This window comes from Mustela erminea, chromosome 10, assembly GCF_009829155.1.
Source record: "Mustela erminea isolate mMusErm1 chromosome 10, mMusErm1.Pri, whole genome shotgun sequence".
In the NCBI taxonomy this organism is placed as follows: Eukaryota; Metazoa; Chordata; class Mammalia; order Carnivora; family Mustelidae; genus Mustela; species Mustela erminea.
This window is the reverse complement of record NC_045623.1, coordinates 35,060,580-35,080,534: the sequence shown is the minus strand read 5'-3', so window position 1 is coordinate 35,080,534 and position 19,955 is coordinate 35,060,580. Positions and strand designations below refer to the sequence as shown.

The 19,955-nt window shown below is 34.7% G+C and overlaps 1 protein-coding gene across 2 annotated transcripts in view; it reads left to right on the top strand.

The window, feature by feature from the left end:
- The window catches only part of PKN2 (protein kinase N2), a 132,386-nt gene that overhangs the window by 68,215 nt on the left and 44,216 nt on the right, over nucleotides 1–19,955 (top strand). Inside the window, exons 4-8 of one of the 2 annotated variants that reach the window (XM_032360796.1) lie at nucleotides 3,215–3,332; nucleotides 3,656–3,801; nucleotides 3,890–4,103; nucleotides 17,003–17,188; nucleotides 18,313–18,422. In XM_032360796.1, coding sequence (XP_032216687.1) covers nucleotides 3,215–3,332; nucleotides 3,656–3,801; nucleotides 3,890–4,103; nucleotides 17,003–17,188; nucleotides 18,313–18,422 — 774 coding nt within the window. The remainder of the gene's footprint in view (nucleotides 1–3,214; nucleotides 3,333–3,655; nucleotides 3,802–3,889; nucleotides 4,104–17,002; nucleotides 17,189–18,312; nucleotides 18,423–19,955) is intronic. The other variant, XM_032360797.1, reaches the window with a different exon arrangement.

Genomic DNA, 19,955 nt, shown 5'->3' with positions numbered 1-19,955 from the left:
ACATAAAAATCTTTCCAAAACCTTAACATAAAGGCCAGTATTTCTGTAATTCTTAAACCAGTTTGTCTACTTTAGACCTACCTTATCTCTTGTTTTGAATATATTAGGTGCTCAGTAAAAAATCTGTTGAATTCCTAGAAGCATAAAACTGACCATAAAAATTTATTGAATGCTGGAAAGCGTAAGACTGACATGTAGTAATTATAAATTACCTGTTACAGGTACTATCCAGTGTCAGTTTTAAAAGCTTTCATCATACTTTGACATCTGTGCAGATCTTCCAGAAGTCTGGGAAAAGTCGATTAATTTTAAAATGAACCAATGCTCTTCTTTGCATGTTGAATTGAAATAGTTAAAGTATTTTCAGGGGTACCTGGGTGGCTCAGTGGGTTAAAGCCTCTGCCTTCAGCTCTGGTCATGATCCCAGGATCCTGGGGTTGAGCCCCACATCAGGCTCTCTGCTGAGCAGGAAGCCTGCTTCCCTTCCTCTCTCTGCCTGCCTCTCTGCCTAGTGTGATCGTTGTCTGTCAGATAAATAAATAAATAAAATCTTTAAAAAAAAAAAAAAGGAAAGTATTTCCAAAGAAGTAAATGATAGAACTGCTGTCTTCTCTCGTGGTAATAAAAATAATAAAAGGAGTAGCTTAATTGAAGAGCATAGTATTATACAGTTTGCTTAATATTTATACATATTTATACTAGGACTTCATTATCTTAATAATCATTTTTATTACTCTAAAAGAGAACATTTTAATGCCAATCAAGTGCTAGGCAGTATGATTTTAGTTTTATCTAATGCTTACAAACCTCCATGTTTTAGAGAATGGTATCCCCATTTACATAATTTCTGCAAGAAACCTAAAGTTTGCGGAAGATAGGTAACTAACCCAAGGTTAAAAATACAGTTAAGACTTGAACCCCGGTCTGTCTGATTGCAAAACATATTTGCCTCATTAAATTAGAGCTTTGGAATACTAAGTTTTTCCTCTTACTCCAATGAGGTCTCAAAGAAATAGAAAAGCTATTTTAAATCTTCAGTTTGTCCGATGTACCTAATACTGGAAAGGAATAATTAAAGTTAAAGTAAAGTATTTTCATTTTAAATCTGGAAGGTGAATAGGTATATTCTTAAAAGCATATATAATTAGTCATAACCAAACACCAAACTCAAGCAAGTATTTTTAATGGTAAAGCAGAATTAACAAATACAGTGTGGGGTGTGGGTGTGTGTGTGGGTGTGTGTGTGTGTGTGTGTGTGTACTTCATGGTGTAAATTGATATTTAAGAGATATTTAATTTGATATTTAATTTACATATATTAAACTCTGCTGCCCAACTCCTTTGGTTTAAAATCTAAATATTTAATAAAGAATGAAATCTGACTAGAAGATCTTTCCTAAATTGACCTTAGAAGCAGGAAAGAAATGGTAGAAAAATATGAAAATAAGTTTGCAAACTGCTTTTTCTTCCACTATATTTAGCCAAACTAATTTAGTATTTATCATAAAATATGTCAGCTCACTTTCTGTTTTTCCTTATATAATGTTGTCATTGTCTGTCTCACCCCACATCTTCACCCTCCCCTTTTTTCAGTGTCATCATATACTTGTGTGTATTTTTATTGAAAGGATGCACACCTGATACTTATCACTAGCTTAGAAGCTAGAGACAAGGCTTGAACTCTTCCAGAGAATATAGGTTGACTTATCCTATTTTATTTCCAAACCAGTACTGACTGCCTTGGTGATAAAAGTAGAGATGCCTAAATAATAAGCAAAAATTAGCCTTTCTTGTGAATAAATGTTTCCTAACTTGATGCATAGCTTATCATTTCTTTTTTTGTGGATTGAAAACCACTAGACTTTGACAACTAATATAACTAACCAGGAGATGGTATTAACTTCTGTTACTAGTTACATATGAAATTTTTGGAAGAAATTACTGTTTTATTTTCTATGGCTGCTGCAATAAATCATCATAAATTTAGTGGCTTAAAACGACATAACTTTATTATTTTACAGTTTTGTAATTGAGAAGTCTCAGTGATCTCACTGAATTAAAAATCAGGCATTGGCAAAGCTGCATTCCCTTCTGAAGGAGGTAGAGGATAATTTGTTTCCTTGCTCTTTCTAGCATCCAGAGGCTGCCCACATTTCTTGGCTTATGGCCCTCTTCTCAGTCTTTGAAGTCAACAGCAGTGTGTAGAGTTCTCACATTACTCTGCCCTCTTCTTCTGCCTTCTCTTCTACATTTAAGGAGTCTTGTGATTACTTTGGGTCTACCTGGATAAATCCAGGAAATGATCTCTGTATTTTAAGTTTGGGCAATTAACAACCTTAATTCCATCTGCTCTCTTAGTCCCCCTTTGCCATGTAAGGTAACATTTGTAAGGTTCTAGGATTAGGACATGGACATCTTTGGGTGGATCGTTATTTAGCTGACCACAGTTCCAAAAATGGTAAGTTTTTGTGACTCTCTGTTAGTAGCATTCATTGTTACTGAAACTAATCTGAAGTATGATAGTAACATTATTTCATGAAATTCACCTTTCTTGAAGTTAAAAGTAAAAGAGGTGTACTCACTATAATTTCCTCTTACTTTATTGAGACGGTCTTTTTTTTGACATTCAAGAATTTCAAGAAACCTTTCTCATTATCTCACTAATGTTGACAAATGCTGTTTCTTGTTTCCTTTCTCAGATTTATCATAGATACCATCTATGATTAGTTTTAAAAATTTGCCTTCCTATGTGAAACACCGGAAGATTGTAAATGTATTGTTATGGGAGAGGAAGAGGTTTTCAAAATGTTCAGGCCTAGTCACTGAGGCATCTCTGTCACGTACAGTGCTTCTGAGTATGAGAATTACTGACCATGGTCTGGGAAAATTCTTTATATTTTGTGTAAAGCAGGAAAAGAGAAAATTACAAATGTGAATTTGGAGTTTTTTAAACAGTAGTAAAATTCACTTGCTTTCACTCAAATTATCCTAATTTATGGAGTTGTTTTTCTCATTTATAGTGCTAACAGTTTGGTGGCTTTTTAAAATAAATGTATCTACAGGTATATCTATTTATATTTAAAATAAGTATATCTACATACAAGTGTTCTTTTAACTCTGTTTTTCACTTGCTGATAATCATTTGATCTGACTTAGGAGTTATGAAAAAGTTTTGTCTTTTCACTTGCTTACCTTTTCAAACTTATTTTAATAGGATCGGAAACTCCATGGCACAGCTCAGCAATTGCTCCAGGACAGCAAGACAAAAATAGAAGTGATTCGAATGCAGATTCTTCAGGCAGTCCAGACCAATGAATTGGCTTTTGATAATGGTGATGGAATAGAGATAAATTGTCATTCTTATTATTATGGGCATGGTGCTTAATAAATGTTAAGTAGGAGAGAAGCAGTAGTTCAAAGTTAAGGAGGAGGAAGCATTATGTTTCTTGATGTTTAGTTTTTATCTTTGAGTTTTAGTGGCTAAAATGGTAGGCTTTTTATTTCAACATTGTATCTATTAAGTATTACTTGAGTGTTTATTGACTTAATAAGTAACTTTTAAGTCGTAGGAAATTTTTTGTTCATGAATTTTAATCACTTCACATGAAAATACCAAATAAATGGTTCAATTGCATTTTTTTTTTTTCCCCTCTAGCAAAACCTGTCATAAGTCCTCTTGAACTTCGGATGGAAGAATTAAGGCATCATTTTAGGATAGAGTTTGCTGTAGCAGAAGGTGCAAAGAATGTAATGAAATTACTTGGCTCAGGAAAAGTAACAGACAGAAAAGCACTTTCAGAAGTAATTTTAAATAAATATTTTAACTTAATAAATATATTTATCAAAGAATGTAATTATTTAAATAACAATTGTCTTTTCCCTGTTCAAGGCCCAAGCAAGATTTAATGAATCAAGTCAGAAGTTGGACCTTTTGAAGTATTCATTAGAACAAAGATTAAATGAACTTCCCAAGAATCATCCCAAAAGCAGTATTATTATTGAGGAGCTTTCACTTGTTGCGTCACCAACACTAAGTCCACGTCAAAGTATGATATCCACACAAAACCAATATAGTACACTATCCAAACCAGCAGCACTAACAGGTAGGTTGTGTACATCTCCTAATTATTTTTGATTCCTTCTTCTGTGTCTACATCTGGTCCTGGTTTAATAAATGAATAAGAAAGTATGCCCAGATTTTTAAAACATTGTGATAATTTACACATCACATAAAATTTATTATTTTAACTATTTAAAAATACACAGTTCAGAAGTATTTATTTACAGTGTTGTGTAACCATAATCACTTTGTAGTTCCAAAACATTTTCATCATCCTAAAAGGAAACCCGGTACCCATTAAGTAGTTACTCCCCATACCCCCAGCCTCTGGCAACCACTATTGACTTTCTCTCTGTATAGATTTGTCTTCTAGATATTACATAATTATGTAGAATTACATAATTAGTGGCCTTCCGTGTCTGACTTCTTTCACTTAGTGTTCTAGTCTCAAGCTTTGTTCTTGTAGCATATACCAGTATTTCATTCCTTTTTATGATAAATAATATTCCTTTGTATGTGGATATATACTGAGTTTTGTTTATCCATTCATCAGTGGGTGGATATTTGGATGGTTTGGGTTATTTCCACCTATTGACAAGTTGTGAATAGTGTTGTTATGAACATTTGTGTTTAGGGTTTTTTTGGTTTTGTTTTTGTTTTTTGAAACATCTGTTTTCACTTACTTTGGGTATATACCTAGGAGTATAATTAGCAGGTCACGATAATTTTGTGTTTATATTTTTGAGGAGTGGTCAGACTTTTCCACAATGGCAGCATCATCATTTTATGTCATTTATCATTTTATGTTCCCAAGAGCACATATCCTTACCAATACTTTTCCATTTTTTTATTCTTATTATTTCCATTTTCATGGGTCCATTATTGAAAGTGGGGCAATCTCTAATTATTTTGTGTGCCTATTTCTCCTTTTACTTATGTAATTGTTTGCTTCATGTATTTTTGGGTTCTGTTGTTAAGTGCACATGACATGTTTGTAATATTTTTATATCTTCTTGATGGATTGACTGTTTTATCAAAATGTAATGTCCTTCTTTGTCTCCTGTAATAATTTTGGATTGAAAGTCTATTTTGTCTGATAATAGTCTAGCCATCCCAGCTTTCTTTTCCTTATTACTATTTGCACTGAATATCTTTTCCTGCCCATTCATTTTTAATCTGTTTGGGTCTTTGGATCTAAAATAAGCCCTTTTAGATAGCCTATAATCATGTTTTTTTAATCAGTTCTGCCAGTCTTTCCCTTTTACTTGAACAGTGTAATCCATGTACATTTAAGGTAATTACTTATGTGGCAATGCAATTCTGATGCTAACTACCTAGAGTTGGGTCAGATTTTATAAGTTAATGGCTCAGTCCCCCACAAGACTGCCCTCCTTTCCAACACAAGTTGTAAGCTTGGAGTTTCCCCAGCTATCCACACTTTTGACGAACAGGCTACAAATCAGGGATTTCCACTGCCACCTCAGGCTCAATAATTTTATAGAACAACTCAAAGAAATCAAGAAAGCTCTGTGTTTATGATGATAGTGTTATTACTTGTTAAAAATATAAATTAGAAAAGATACATGAGAGATCTGGGGGTCCCAGATGTGAAGCTTCCTAGTTCTCAGTGTGTATCAGTTTCTGTCACCAACCAGGAATCTCATTCTACTGGGAGTATCCACAGTTTTTATTTTGGCTTTATTATGTGGGAGTGACCTGCCACTGGTGAGTGATTCAGCCACTTGATTGAAATCAGTGTCTAGTTCCCCACCCCTCTCTGAAGGTCAGGAGGTCAGATTAATATTACGTGGCACCACCCCTCTAACCATATGGTTGTATTTCTGGCATAGCTATCCCCCATCCAGAAACTGTGTAGGGTCCCATCATGAATCACTTTGTTAGTATAAACCCATCTGAGGTCTGAGGGACCCACTAAGAAATGAAGACACTGTTGTCACTGGGGAAATAGCAATGATTTAAAGGTTTGCTCCCAGGAGCCATGAACAAAACCCAGCCAAATCCTTTATTATACAACAAAAAGGCTTACTTCTGCCATTTTGTTATTTGTTTTCTACAGGTCTTAATCTTTTTTTTCCCCCTGAATTCTTCTGATACTGCTTTCTTTTGTTTTTTAATTTTTCTAGTTTACCTTCTTGGTTCCCTTGTTTCCTTTACTGTGTATTTTTTAGTTCTGTTCTCAGTGGTTTCCCTGGTGATTAATATCCTGAATTTATGAGTCTTTACCACTTTACCTTCAATAGCCTACAAAAACTCCACTCCTATATAGCTGTGTCTCCCTGTCTTTATGTTGTTGTTGTATCATAGATTACATGTTTATATACTGTGTGCCCATTAGATCACATTATAAGTACTGTTTTATGCATCTGTCTTTGAAGTAATAAAGGAAACAAAGAGTTACGAATCAGAAACAGTATTGCTGGCTCTTATATTTACCTGTGTAGTTAGTTTCACTGGTATTTTTTTTTTTTCTCCCAATTTCAAGTTACTGTCTAAATGTCCTTTCATTTCAATCCGAATGACTTATTTTAGCACTTCTGGGCAGATCTACTAGTTACAAACTCCCTTAACTTTGATTTTTCTGGGAATCTTTTATTTTTGAAGGTTAGTTTTGCGATATGTGGAAAACTTGGTTGACAGTTTTTTCTTTCATTACTTTACATATGTCATTCCAGTCTCTTTTGGCCTTTGTGCTTTCTGATGAAAAATCAGCTTTTATTCTTACTGAGGATTCCTTTTAAGTGGTGACTTGCTCGTCCCTTGCTATTTTGTAAGATTTCTCTGTCTTTGGTTTTTTTCACAGTTTGATTATAGTATGTCTTAAATAGTAGTCTCTTAGAGTTTACTTTGTTTGGATTCCTTGAGCTTCTTAATGTGTAGATTCATGTCCTTCATCAATTTTGGGATATTTTCAGACATTAATTCTTCACATATTTTTTCTGCCACTTTATCTCTCTTCTCTCCTAAAACTCCCATAGTGTGTGTGTCTGTATTCTTCATGGTATTCCAGAGGTGACTTTGTTTCTGTTCAGTATTTCTTTATGAAAAGAACAAATGTTTATTGATGTACAGACATTTTGTGGACCCAGAGACGGAGGTAAACACAAAAGCACACATCAGCTTCCATGGCCTTCAGAAATTAGAAGGGTGAGGAAAGCATCAGAAGTCAGAGTCTTCTGACCAGCAAACTCCTTCCTGTGAGCTCTGTCCACAAACATGAATCGTGTCTCTCTGGTTTGAAACTGTCAAGATTTCTCTCAAAAGCCTGACTTTAGTAGAGCTCAGAAAGAAGCTTCTCGTAAGGGTCTTTTTACGTTACTAAGCCAGAAGTCAAATTGGTTAAGTCAGTTACAGACCATCTTTAGTTTCATTGTTTTACTTCCTGCTTTTTATTTTGTTTTGTTTTTAATTAGGAGCATACCCATTTAGTGTTGTTTTATCTTATTGATGAATTACTCTTTTATCATTACAAATACTCCATCTCTGAAAATACTCAGACATACAGTTTACTTTGTCTAATATTATTAAAGCCACATTACCCTTCTAATACCTAATGTAACCTAGCAAGAATTTTTTCCATCCTTTCATTTTCAATCTTTTTTTTTTACTTGAAGTGACATATTTAATATACATTATATAGGTGACTCTTTTCTTTTTATCTACCCTGAAAATCTTATTGAAGTTGTTAGTCTGTCATATTCCTCCCCCCACCTTTTATCCTCCCCCCTTTTTTAAACAGCTTTATGTACATAAATTGTACACATTTGATGAGTACAATTTGATAATTTTTGATATACCCCCAAAAGTTTCCATGTGCCCTTTATAAACTTTCCTTTTAATATAATATTATTTTTGATACATATTTACTGTACAGTCTTGATTTTTGAATAGCATCTTTCCTGCCCTTTGTAGTTCTTCCTGAAACAAACCTTCTATTTTTCCATTTCATCTCCCATAACAGCCTTTTAAATTTTGCGTGTGTGTGTGTGTGTGTGTGTGTGTGTGTGTGTGTGTGTGTGTGTTTGTATTTATTGCTTTCTTTAGGGAATCTAGTATGCATATTGAACTTATTACAGCCTGTGATCACATTATGCTCTCTTACCTCCAAAACAGTTTAAAATCTTTATGAAGAAATATTTTCGGGACACCTGGGTGGCTTAGTTGGTTGGGCCTCTGCCTTCGGCTCGGGTCATGATCCCAGGGTCCTGGTATCAAATCCCACTTTGGGTTCCTTGATCGGTGGGGAGCCTGCTTCTCTCTCTGCCTCTGCCTGCCACTCTGCTTGCTTGTGCTCTCACTCTCTTTCTCTATCTGACAAATAAATACATAAATAAAATCTTTAAAAAAATTTTTTTCAAATCCTTTCACTCTACCCTTTTGTATTCTTACAATATATTTTACTTCTACATATGCCTTAAAAATCATCATCCTTGAGTATTGTTTTCCCTAGAGAGCTAAAAGCTTTATAGATATCACTCATTTTTTGAGTTTATTTTTTCAGAAAACAAGACATTGTCCTATGTATTTAATGACCCATTTATTCTTTCTGTTTTCATTTCCTCTTCTTGTACTTGAGATTTTCTCTATTATTATTTCCCTTTGGCTATAAAATTTCTTTTAGCATTTATTGTAATGATGCTGTGCTAGAGTGTCATTCTTTCACCTTTTTCCTGTATTTTTCAGCTTCATGTTTTAAGAAAATTATTAGTGGATGTATTTTTTCTTTCTTTCAGATCTTTAAAAATGTTTTCTTCTTGCGTCTATTTTTCTATTATAAAAAGTAGGCTATGATTTTTAACAGTATACCTCTTAATGCAAAGACACTCGTTACCCAGTCGCTTCAATAACAGAATTATATCCACTCCTCTTCGTTTTTGTTTTGTTTTTTTTCCCCTCCTTGTTCCTATGACTGGGTACTTTTAATTGACCATTCTTCACATTTGCCAATTCTTCTGCCTGCTCAGATCTACTATTGAACTTCTCTAGTAAATTTTTTATTCAGTGCTATATTTTCCTGCTCTAGAATTTCATTTGATTCTTTTTTATAAAAATTCTGTATTTTTCTTAATATCCTCTATTTGCCAAAACACCATTCTTTCATTTGTTTGTTTTGGATTTTGTTTTCATTTGTTTTTGTTTTGGGTTTTTTTTTTTGTGGGGGGTGGTAGGTAGTCCTTTGAAAGTTGATATAAAGTTCTTGTCAGTAAATCCCATGTCTTGGCTTCCTCAGTTTCTGTTAATTTCTGCCTTTCTTGTTAATTAGCCATATTCTGTTTTCTGCCTTGTATCATCATTTCCTATTAAAAACTGAATATTGTGAATATTATAATGTGTAACTCTGAAAGATACTCCCCTTCTCTAGAATTTCTTGTTTGTGTGGGATGTAGTTGTTAGGGGCTTTTATAAGCTATTTTGTAAAGATTGTATTTATTGTCATGTATGGTCATAGAAGTCTCCATTAAATTAGTGGTCAGCTAGTGTTTTGACAGATACTTAATGCATGTAGGCAAAAAGAAAAAAAAAAAAAAAAGCCCTGCTTTTGCATCTGAGCTCTGTGCTTGTGTGCTGGGGCATATTCTCAGTGGTTACCAAGACATTTTTAACAACTCTGCCATTGCTCACACAGAACTTGGAGATCAGCCAGATGTGAGAGCTTAGGGCTTTTTTGGGTCTTTTCTGAGGATGTCTTCTATTTCTCCCTTGCCTTCTAGTTTCCCAGTGGAAGCATTGCAAACCCCTTGTTATTCAAAACATCTCGCTTCCTATATTCTCTTCCAGGACTTTTTGGGATATCTTATTGTTTGTCCCAATTGATATCCTTTTCCCCAGGCTGCAGTGACTAGTTCATTTGCTGTTAAATGCTTTCCACTTAGCTATTTCTCTGTCCTGAGCGATTTCCTAGTTAAGCAAAAAACCAATCAAAAACAAAAAACATGCCTTTGTGTTAGTCCCTTAAGGAGCCCTCAGTTAGGTCAAAGCAGACAATCATATGTCCTTGAGAATGAATTTTTCTCTGTAGATTGCTATATTGAAGACCATCACCAAGCCATTTAGGTAGGGGGAAGATGAGGCAAAGGTAAGTTAAAATGCCACAGAACTCTCCCATTGAGTATTCATTGCTTTTTTTATTAACCATTTGCTTGGTTGCAGTATACCTTTAACTATTTTGTAGATATCTCATACAGTTGATTCTGTTTTTGCTAACTTTTAGTTAGTTTGTTTCCTATGTTTCTGTGAAGAAAGTGCCTATAGACTTTGCTACTCCACCATTTTCTCTGACCATCCGCTGCAAAGGTTTTTGTGGTCCACATGAATGTGACATATTTTTGTTACACTGACTTCTGTCGCCCTTAGAAATCCTTAAATTAGCAGTGTCAGTGAGGGCTTTTCCTTAAAAATAATGTCATTCAATATTTTAAAGATGTGAAGCTGTTCTTCGGAATTGCATAGCATACTGTCATATTCTAGTAGCTTTGAATATCATTGATCAGTTTTATATTATGGCAGACTTCTATATTAAAACTTGAAGGACAAATTTATGGTTAAACGAGTTGTTGCCACTATTAGTTTCAGTCTAAACCTGCAGTTACCAAATTGAGTTTCTAAATCTGAGGCATCCTGGGATGCCAGAATGAATTCACAGGGTACAACGGGGTATTTTAACCTTTTGAGGGAAACACAGTGTTATTTCACTTCGCAGCGTTACCATTTAAACCACTAATTCAAGGTAGTTACAGTTTCAGCAGGAGGTAGAACTATCTTCCTTTCAGTGATGTCATACAGTAATGAAGCCAGGTTTGCCTGCATTGCTGTGATAATCAATACCATGTGAAAAATCAGTGTGGAATAGAAAAGAAAGTGGCGGTTTCCAGTCCAGTTTCAGAGTTTGAGAAGCTAGCTATATTGTGCTTAGTAGGTGCAGACATCCCATTAGGAAGTAACCATGGTTATTTACAAATGAAATAAGATTACTTTTTCTTTCAAGTTATGTGTATTATTTTTGTAAATAATTATTAATATATTGCAATATCCTTTGAAACAACTGTTAGATATATCTTTTAGACTAGGAGCACAGTGAAAAAATCGAGACACTAGGGTACCATGAAACAAGCCTTGGGGAACCTTTGGTCAAAACCCTCCCATTTTATTTGAACTGTTTTAAATATTAAAGTGTTTATCTTTCTAGTCACATCATCTATAATTCCTACCATGAATCTTCTGTCACAATTAAACTGGTTTGTGCACACTCCCTGCTTAATATCCTTGCCTTATTATCCATCTTACTCTATTTTTAAAAATCAGAACTGCAGTATAGACCTGGGAAGAACAAAGACCTTATCATCTACCTACATGTAATTCTACCCCTAGTCCTGGACACTTTATAGATTCAGGATATACTTGGTAAAGTTTATTTGATGATAAAGAAGGAACTGTACTTACTACTTAAGTTTTGCCATTGTATGGCTCAGTGCTGAACACAATAATATTTGAGAGTTTCTGAATGATTCATTGATAAAATATGGTTGTCAGTATTTAGAAACCAACAATATTTCTAGAGGAGTAATAAAGCCATGTTTTAGAAAACCATCTGATATGACTGGAAATTTTTTTTTCCTTTTCTGCTTGTTGGCTCCTCTCCCCAGTTCTTTAACCTCTTCCATTTTATCTTTTCCAGTTCTTATTGCCTTATTGAACCATATTCAATGTGATGTAAATCACCAGTGTAAAAGAAAGTATCTTACAATTCTTAAGTAATTTCAGTTTTTGCAAAAATTCTTTTTAATTCCTGATGAACCTTAAACTAAATATGGAGTAACTAGGAAGAGAAATAATATTGGCCTTAATAAAGGATTAGACACAATGAAGAATTATCATGGACAGGTAGTAGGAACATTTACTCTCCTGAGTTTCTCACTGCATTCTGTTATTTGTGGTTTGTCTCATTTATACTCTGATTTCTTTTGTGATTGTATGCTTATAAATTGAAATTTGCAAATGCAGTGCTATTTTGATCTAAGGTATTGAATTTTTTGGTCCGCATTTTGAGACATTTGCTAGTTTTTATGAAAGATTTCCTCAGAATTAAAAAAAATGTTAGTTGTATCAAGATGAAATACTGAATTAGTAAGATGGATATGAAATAGTTTTTCAGGAACATTAAAAAAATAAAGGATTTACTTGTTCTAATGGAATTCATAGCTACTGCTTATGGATACAAACATTTATTTCTTGGATTGCTTGTTTTAAAACAAGCAATATAGGGCGCCTGGGTGGCTCAGTGGGTTAAGCCGCTGCCCTCGGCTCAGGTCATGATCTCGGGGTCCTGGGATCGAGTCCCGCATCGGGCTCTCTGCTCGGCAGAGAGCCTGCTTCCCTCTCTCTCTCTCTGCCTGCCTCTCCATCTACTTGTGATTTCTCTCTGTCAAATAAATAAATAAAATCTTTAAAAAAAAAAAAAATAAATAAATAAATAAAACAAGCAATATATTAAAATTACTAAAATATTTAATAAGCTACCAGGGTTTAAAGTAGTAACCAGATGTTTTCAGATTCCCCAGGATGACTTCTGCAGCTAAGCCTTTACATTGGAAAGGAGCTAAGTTTGCCAGTTTAAAAAAAAAATCCAAATAAAACCCACAAAGCCAACAAGTTGTTTTTTTTAAATAAAATAAAAATTCTGTCTATGAATCTGTCTTAACGCTTTACAATTAGAGAAGATTTCCAAAGCCTGACCAAGCATGAAATTGAAGCTTCCCCCTCCATCTTTAGTAACTTTATTGAGACATAATTTACATACCATAGAATTCACTACTTTAAGTACACAGTTTTAGGATTTTTAGGAAATGTATATAGTTGTGGCACCATCATCAACCTCCTCCAGTTTTATTTGAAGTGTATAACTTCAAGGTTTTTGTCATAAATTTACAGTTGTTTAACCATCACAACAGTCAAGATAATGAATATCTTCATCATTCCTTAAAGTGTCCTTGTGTGCCTCTGTGTAATCCCTCTTTCCTGTTCTTAGGTTCTTCCTACCCACATCCGTCTTCAGGCAATCACTGACCAGATTCTGTCACTTGCTATTAGTTTGTATTTTGTGGAGTTTTATATAAATGGAATCATACAGTATATACTATTTTCTTTTGGGAGAGGAATTTCTGGCCTTTTTCACTCTGAATAATTACTTTGATATTCATCTGTGTTGCCTCTATCAATAATTCCTCTCTACTATTGGTAGTATTCAGTTGTGTGAATATTTCAGAGTTTGTTTATCCATTCACCCATGATAGATATTTTAGTTGTTTCCATTCTGTATTTTTTCCAGATATAGCTGTTAATAACATCCTTGTGCAGATTTTGTGTAAATGTACATTTCAGTTGGGTAAATACCTAGAAATGATATGTCTGGATCTTATAGTAGTTACTGATAATGGATTCTTTACCCATTTTTATATCTGAAAAGTCTACATTTTTGAAAGGTATTTTCAGGGGTGCCTGGTGGCTCAGCGGGTTAAGCCTCTGCCTTTGGCTCAGGTCATGATCCCAGGGTTCTGGGATCAAGCCCCGCCTCTGGCTTTCTGCTCGGCAGGGAGCCTGCTTCCCCACCTCTCTCTCTGCCTACTTGTGATCTCTGTCAAATAAATAAATAAAATCTTTTTTTAAAAAAAAGGTATTTTCAGTGAGTCTAGAATTTCTATGTTCACAGTTTATTTGCTTGTTCATTTCTTCAATACTTTAAAGTTGTTGCTTCTCTGTCTTGCTTTCACTGTTGCTAATGAGAAATCTACTGCCATCCTAATCTTTGTATGTGTCTTTTTTCCCCTGGTTACTTTTAATATTTTCTCTTTATTATTTGTTTTGAGAAATTAGGTTATGGTATGCTTTCATGTAATTTACTTATTTTTCTTTTGCATGGTGTTCATTGAAATTCTTGGGTACTTCCTGGGTTTATAGTTTATATCAAATATGGAAAATTTTAAGCTATTATTTTTTCAGATATATTTCTGTTTCCATTCTCTCTGCTCTTCATCAGGGACTAAATGGCACATATATTGGGCCAATTGAAGTTAAACTCACGGTTTTACATATGCTTTGTTTTGTTTTCTTTTTTCCCTCAAGTCTTTCTGTCTCTTATTTTGATCATTTCTGTATCATTGCTATAGCTTCAAGTTCACTAGCCTTTTCTTTGCAATGTATAATCTGCCACCAGTCCCATTCCAATGTATTTTTCCTTAAATCTCAAACATGTCAGTTTTTAATCTCTAAAATTTTGTTCTGGATCTTTTTTATTCCATGTCTCTATTTAACTTTTTGAATAGATGGAATATAATTATAATAACTGTGAATGTGTTTATCTGCTAATCCTAACCCTTACATCTGTTTCAGATTGATTTTTTTTTTTTTTAGATTTTATTTATTTGACAGACAGAGGTCACAAGTAGGTAGAGAGGCAGAGAGACAGGGGGAAGCAGGCTCCCCGCTGAGCAGAGAGCCCGATGTGGGGCTCGATCCCAGGACCCTAGGATCATGACCTGAGCCGAAGACAGAGGCTTTAACCCACTGAGCCACCCAGGCACCCCTCAGATTGATTTTTAATTGATTTTTTTTTTTTCTTATTATGGGTCTTACTTTTGTGTTTATCTTTTTGCCTGGTAGAGTAGGCAGAATTTTAAGAATGATTTTTGGAAACTCTCTCCTGTGAATACAGAGAGGTATCACTCCAGTGACTGTATTATGTTTATGGGACAGAGGATTTTGCCTGTGTGATTAAGGTTACTGATCAGTTGGCTTTGAGTTAACATAAAGAGGAATGATCTGGGTAGTCCCAACATGATCACGAGTCCCCCAGAAGTAGAGAATCTTCTCCAGCTAGTGTCAGATGAGGAAGAAAGGTCTGAATCATGAAAAAGATTTTATGTGCCTGTTGGCTTGAAGATAAGAGAGGGCCAGCCATATAGTAAGGAATTCAGGTGGCCTTAAGAACAGGAAATAGCAAGGAAATAGGGACCATCATCTAGCAAGGAAATAGGGACCCCAATCCTATGTCTGCTACAAACTGAATTCTTCCAACAACCTGAATAAGCTTGGAAGCAGATTCTTAAGAGCTTCCAGACAAGAGCCTTCTTGGCAGACATGATGATTTCAGCCTTGTGAGATTTCTAATAGAGAGTGCAGGCAACTTGCGTAGACTCTGACCTACATAATTGTGATGTAATAAATAAGTGTCGTTTTAAGCCACTGTATTTTTGGTAATGGGTAATCCAGCAATAGAAAACAAATGTGCCTGTTAGTCTCTGCTTAGATGCCAGACATTGAGTTTTAGCTTCCTGGGTGCTGGATATTTTTGTATTCTTGAAAATGGTCTTGAACTTTGTTCTAGGTCACAGTTAGATTACCTATAAATAATTTGATCTTAGTGTTGCTTTTAATATTTGTTATGCATAAGAGAACATCATTTAGTCTAAGGGTTATTATTCTCTACTACTGGGGCAAGACTGAATACTTGATCAGGAGAACCCTCCCCACATCTTAGTTTTAGGTCTGGAGAGCTGTTTTCTTTTATACTGCCTGTGAATTCTAGCCACCTTGATCAGTTCTGTGTCAGTACTCTCGGTTCTAGCTCCTTAACTCAGGTAGTACACTTGGCTGCACCTGAGCTCCCCCTCCTGCACTATGCCCTAGATGTATTCAAGGCAGTAAACTCAAGCAGTCTTAAGGTTCATTTCATTTATTTCCCATCTCTTGAGTATATGTTCTTCATTGCCTGACATCCAGTTTCTTTAGCACTTTTTTCACGTATTTTGCTTAATTTTATTTTTAGTTTGAGTTGAGCATAAATCCATGCTTTTTTACTTCGTTAAAAGTCCTTTGGTTACCTTAAATAATTAAAGTTTTTAAATTAAGTGAAGCTTTAATTATTTAAGTTTAATGGAACCAGGAAATACTCTTCCTAAAATGTTATTCTCTGTGCAGTATCTAAAATTTTAATACTGTAGCACCATATTTACATTCTAGTATACTAAGCCTAGCCCAAAGAATGACAAAGCCAAATCTTTAGATGGCCTCGCAGTTCCTCATTTTCATTTGAACACCTTTAGTATTTATTTGCCTAAGGAAATTGTAATTATTTTATGCTTTGATAATTACAGTCCATAATTATTTGACTTTCTAACCATTAGAATGTAAGTTAATATTATTTTATATCTGAAATAGACCAGAAACCCGTTTATTTATGCAAAAAACCCTATAAAGTCCTTTTCCATGTTTACTACATAACTACTAAACACAACTGTTTTTCACATAGTCAGATTTCCTTGTTTCTAATTTCTGTATGTTTATTTTAATAGGCATATTATTGAGCTTTATATTTCCCCTCTCACATGGTCTAGCAACAATTCTGTAATTCTTCCATGTAATTATATAAATGATACAAATGAGTATTCAGACATATAAGAAGTTTATATAACTTGTTTTATGCCCTGCAGACAGTTTCTGGGAGGTGTTGTTCTTTCCATAAAATTTCTTATGATTGTATTAATTAAGAATTTTCAATAGGTTTCTCTAATTAAAACAGGAAAGATTATGATTAATTACCTCACAGATCCTCTGGGAGCAGAGATTTTGTTATTTTAGCACATCTTTTTTTTCTTCCCACTGTTTCTGAATGGGTAACAAAGACATAGTTCTATATTAAGAATTGATGTTCTAAGGTACCTGGGTGGCTCAGGCAGTTAATGTTTGCCATCAGCATTGATCATGTCTCAGGGTCCTGGGATCCAGTCTGCATTGGGTTACCTGCTCAATGGGAGGTCTGCCTCTCCCTCTTCCCCCTCCCTCGTTTGTGCTTGCTCGCTCTCTCAAATTAATAAATAATATATTTTTTAAAAATTGATGTTGTTATTTGATATCTGTTTATGCTAACAGGTACTTTAGAAGTTCGTCTTATGGGCTGTCAAGATATTCTAGAGAATGTCCCTGGACGGTCAAAAGCAACATCAGTTGCACTACCTGGTTGGAGCCCAAGTGAAACCAGATCATCATTCATGAGCAGAACAAGTAAAAGTAAAAGTGGAAGTAGTCGAAATCTCCTAAAAACCGACGACTTATCCAGTTCAGTAACCAGATTTTTTAAAGCTCCTATAACAAATTAAAGGATCTATACAAAAGATTTAGCAATGGGGACAGCAATAGGAGGAGCCAAAGTTGAACGAAAAGCTTAACAATTATGATTTCTATAATTTAATTTTAAAGCATTAAAAGCTATACCTGTCAGGAAAACAAATGCAACCAAGTTTATTGAAATTACCTTAGAAAACTAAATGATATATAGCATTAATTCTTTTAGAAGAATGAAATATCAAGTGTCACTCTTCATGCCAAACAAAGTGTTCAGAGGCTATTGGATTTGTTACATCTTGATTTTTCAGTGTGGTATAATGACACTTCTAAACTAACTGAAATTTTGATAACCCCTGAACCAAACATATTTACTAGGGTAGTAGCTCAATTAGACAAATGGAGGAATGGGTGGAGGTTATTCTGCAACAGGTTTATGAAGCACTTGAGAGACATTCTAAAATGTAATTATAAACTATGATATAAAGGTGTAACTGGGGAGTGGAAGGGAAAGGCCTGTGATAATTCATTCTACTATAGAGCACAGAGGTGAATATGTCAGTGCTTTCCTATATAAAGACGGAGATTTAGGAAAAGTATGAAAATAAAAATTGCCTGAGGTAACAAGCTCTATAAAAAGTGTAGAGGCTGAAAAACTGGATGATTGCTATTTATATACAAATATACATATACAAAATAGCATTTAATCTTTGTGTTTTTCTCAAACACAGAGGATAAATTGGGAGTATCTAGTGGGAATGTATGTACATATAAAAGTAGCCATTTAAAACTCAAAAGCTTCAGGATTAAGAAAGCCCTTACGTCTGTGGCACGTGGTGGCTCAGTTGCTTAAGACTCCCACGCTTTGTTCCTCCTCAGGTCATGATCTTAGGGTTGTGAGATGGAGCCCCATGTCAGGCTCTGCGCTGGGCATGGAGACTGCTTAAGATTCTTCTCCTTCTCCCTCTGCACCTCTGCTCCCCACCCCAAAAAAGAAAAGGAACAAAAGAAACACCTTACTTTCAGAGGATCATAACTCTTTCGTTGCTATTAAACAGCGGTACTTCTGTTTTAAAGGTTTTAAAATACTTAAGCAAGTTTACAAATTGTAATTACAGATGACGTGTGTGCAGTTTTGAAGCTAGATAATACTGTGGTTGGTCAAACGAGCTGGAAACCCATTTCCAATCAGTCATGGGACCAAAAGTTTACACTGGAACTGGACAGGGTAAGATGAAAACATTTCACTTGAATCTTCATTATAATTGTTATTCATTTTGAATGTACATTTTTTGTTTTAGAAGACTTAGAAAAGTTTGAACGCAATGAACGAAGAACCTAGGTATTTTTGACATTCCTCAACTGGTGAATTATATAAGTCTACCTTAAGACAGAGGTGAACATCAGAGTGCTGTAGTAGCTTTTGCTTGTGCAGTGATTTGAAAATGTCTAGTTTGTATGAACCTAAAAGACAACCGAGTGAGAGCTAAAACTGAAATGTATTTATTTTAGTAATGCACTCCCTAACAACTAAGGTGATTCTTCTGACTCACCATTTGTAGTTTATAGTATCAAAGCTGGATTTGAAATACACTGATGTGCTCCCTTACCCAGCCTTCCGTGTGTCTCATGAATGATGTGAATGGCTAGAATGAGATACGTAGCTTTAGAATCCAGCAGAAGTAAATTTGGTCCACAGCAGATTCAAGTCCATGGTGCTAACTTTATTATTTAGATTCTGATCCATCTATTGGGGTGTGGGAAGAAAATATTAGAACTTACCCCTAATTTTCCCTAAAAAAATAAGAAAGATATCAAGCTTTTTATCATTTAGTATTTAGGTTGACGATACATTTGTCATTTTAAAATTATATATATTAGTGAAAGCCGATTCACAGTGTTTAATGAAGATGTGAGGTGGTGATTATTGCTCTAGAAGCCTCTACTTTAAAAATATTTTTCCAGGGGCGCCTGGGTGGCTCAGTGGGTTAAGCCGCTGCCTTCGGCTCAGGTCATGATCTCAGGGTCCTGGGATCGAGTCCCGCATCGGGCTCTCTGCTCAGCAGGGAGCCTGCTTTCCTCTCTCTCTCTCTCTGGCTGCCTCTCTGTCTACTTGTGATTTCTCTCTGTCAAATTAATAAATAAAATCTTTAAAAAAAATATTTTTCCAATTTGTTTCTTTCTTTCTGCATAGCCAACATCCTGATCAGGCCCTTACCACTGCTTTTCTTGGTTCAAAAAATGTTTTATATACTTGAACAAAATGCTTCATTTTCATATACATTGGTTTGCTTAGCTTTAATACCACCAACTATAGTGAGATATATAAAAAAGATATCTTAGACAAATGGTAAGAACTGGATTGATGTTGGCTTTTTTGTTTTTTACTAAAGTAATTTACTAGCTAATCCCCACATGTCTTAATACCAGACTGATTTTCGAAGAATACTACCTTCATCTTGGCATTCGTTCTCTCATTTAGGATTATCTATTCTTTAAAAATTATTGTGAAATTACTCATTCAGTCAACAAATATTCATTGGTATCTACTATATTCCCAGCACTTCCAGGCAGTAGATTAACAATGAATAAAAAATAAGATCTTCCAAGGTTCCTCAAGGAACTTAGAAAGTGGTCTTCATACATACCTGATTAGTTGCAGAATTTTTTACCATTCATCTGAAATGTAAGAGTCTGCCACCTCATTTCCCAAATATACCTTTATTTTGAGAATTTCAGTTAAAATGATGTTGAGGTCTTA